General features: G+C 49.0%; 1 protein-coding gene across 1 annotated transcript in view; it reads right to left on the bottom strand.

Moving 5' to 3' along the window:
- Window positions 1-1,026, bottom strand: part of LOC101850273 (NACHT and WD repeat domain-containing protein 2) — a gene marked incomplete in the record, with an annotated part of 40,874 nt that overhangs the window by 16,204 nt on the left and 23,644 nt on the right. The window contains 1 exon segment of the mRNA XM_013086412.2: window positions 644-1,026. Coding sequence (XP_012941866.1) covers window positions 644-1,026 — 383 coding nt within the window.

Below are 1,026 nucleotides of genomic sequence, written 5' to 3'. Positions count from 1 at the left end.
GAGGGGGAGTGTTAGGGCGGGGGCAGGGGGTCAGGGTGGGGTGTGGGTGTAGGATTGGTGGGGAGAGAAGGTAATGTGAATGGTTAAATGCTTCCAGAAACTGCAACTTTACAGATTTTGATCAACATTTATTTCCAGCGAAATCCACACTGACGTGTGTTTTTAAATTTAAAATGGTTAATATTGTTTTAAAGATATAAGATAAATCGATGAAAATTGCCCACCAGACGGAAAGTTCCGGTTTCTCCGATTGCATCATTTTGACGAGTGGTTGATTTCACTACGATGCCACATGCAATTTACCTTGTGCCTTAATTAACCCAGGGCCACACGATATATTGTAACTAAAGACGCCATGATACACCGACATGAAGGACGATAAGACATACCGTAACTAAGGACGCCATGATATATCGTAACTAAGGACATTAAGATATACTGTAACTAAGGAAGCCATGATATACTGAAACTAAGGACGCCATGGTCTACCATAACTAAAGAAGTACGCCATAATATATCGTAACTAAGGACGCCATGATTCACCCGTTTAAAAAAATAAATTTTGGTAAGTGTCTAACGGCGTAACCAAGGACGCCATGATATACCGTAACTAAGGACGCCGTGGTGATAATAACAGACTCACTGGTTGTCTCTGGCGTCGGGGCCGTGTCGTCGATGAGCCGGACACAAGCGCGGTACAGCTGCTCGTTAAGCGCGGCCAGGTAGTCGGCGTGTAGCTGGGGGCTGATGACATCACCGTATCGCCACAGCACGTCGTGGTGCAGCGTGTTGAGCTCAGACACAAGGCCCCGGGTTCGATTCTTGAGACGGACCAGCATGTTGGAAGAGTCCGGGTCTATGTGGTAGCTGTCTTCTCGCGGGTCGTGGGTGAGCTCCGCGAAGCGCGGCGTGCGGGGGTCAAGAGTGTAGTTCTGGAGGTCGGCGATGTCGCGGGTGATGAGAAGACAGCGTCTGGCGGGGAGGTCGTTGCCCTCCACTCCCAGCATCATCTGGTTCTCAAGCTCT

This window comes from Aplysia californica, unplaced genomic scaffold (genome assembly GCF_000002075.1).
Source record: "Aplysia californica isolate F4 #8 unplaced genomic scaffold, AplCal3.0 scaffold00464, whole genome shotgun sequence".
In the NCBI taxonomy this organism is placed as follows: Eukaryota; Metazoa; Mollusca; class Gastropoda; order Aplysiida; family Aplysiidae; genus Aplysia; species Aplysia californica.
Note: the sequence above shows the minus strand (reverse complement) of the source record. Positions and strands in the feature narration are given on the sequence as shown.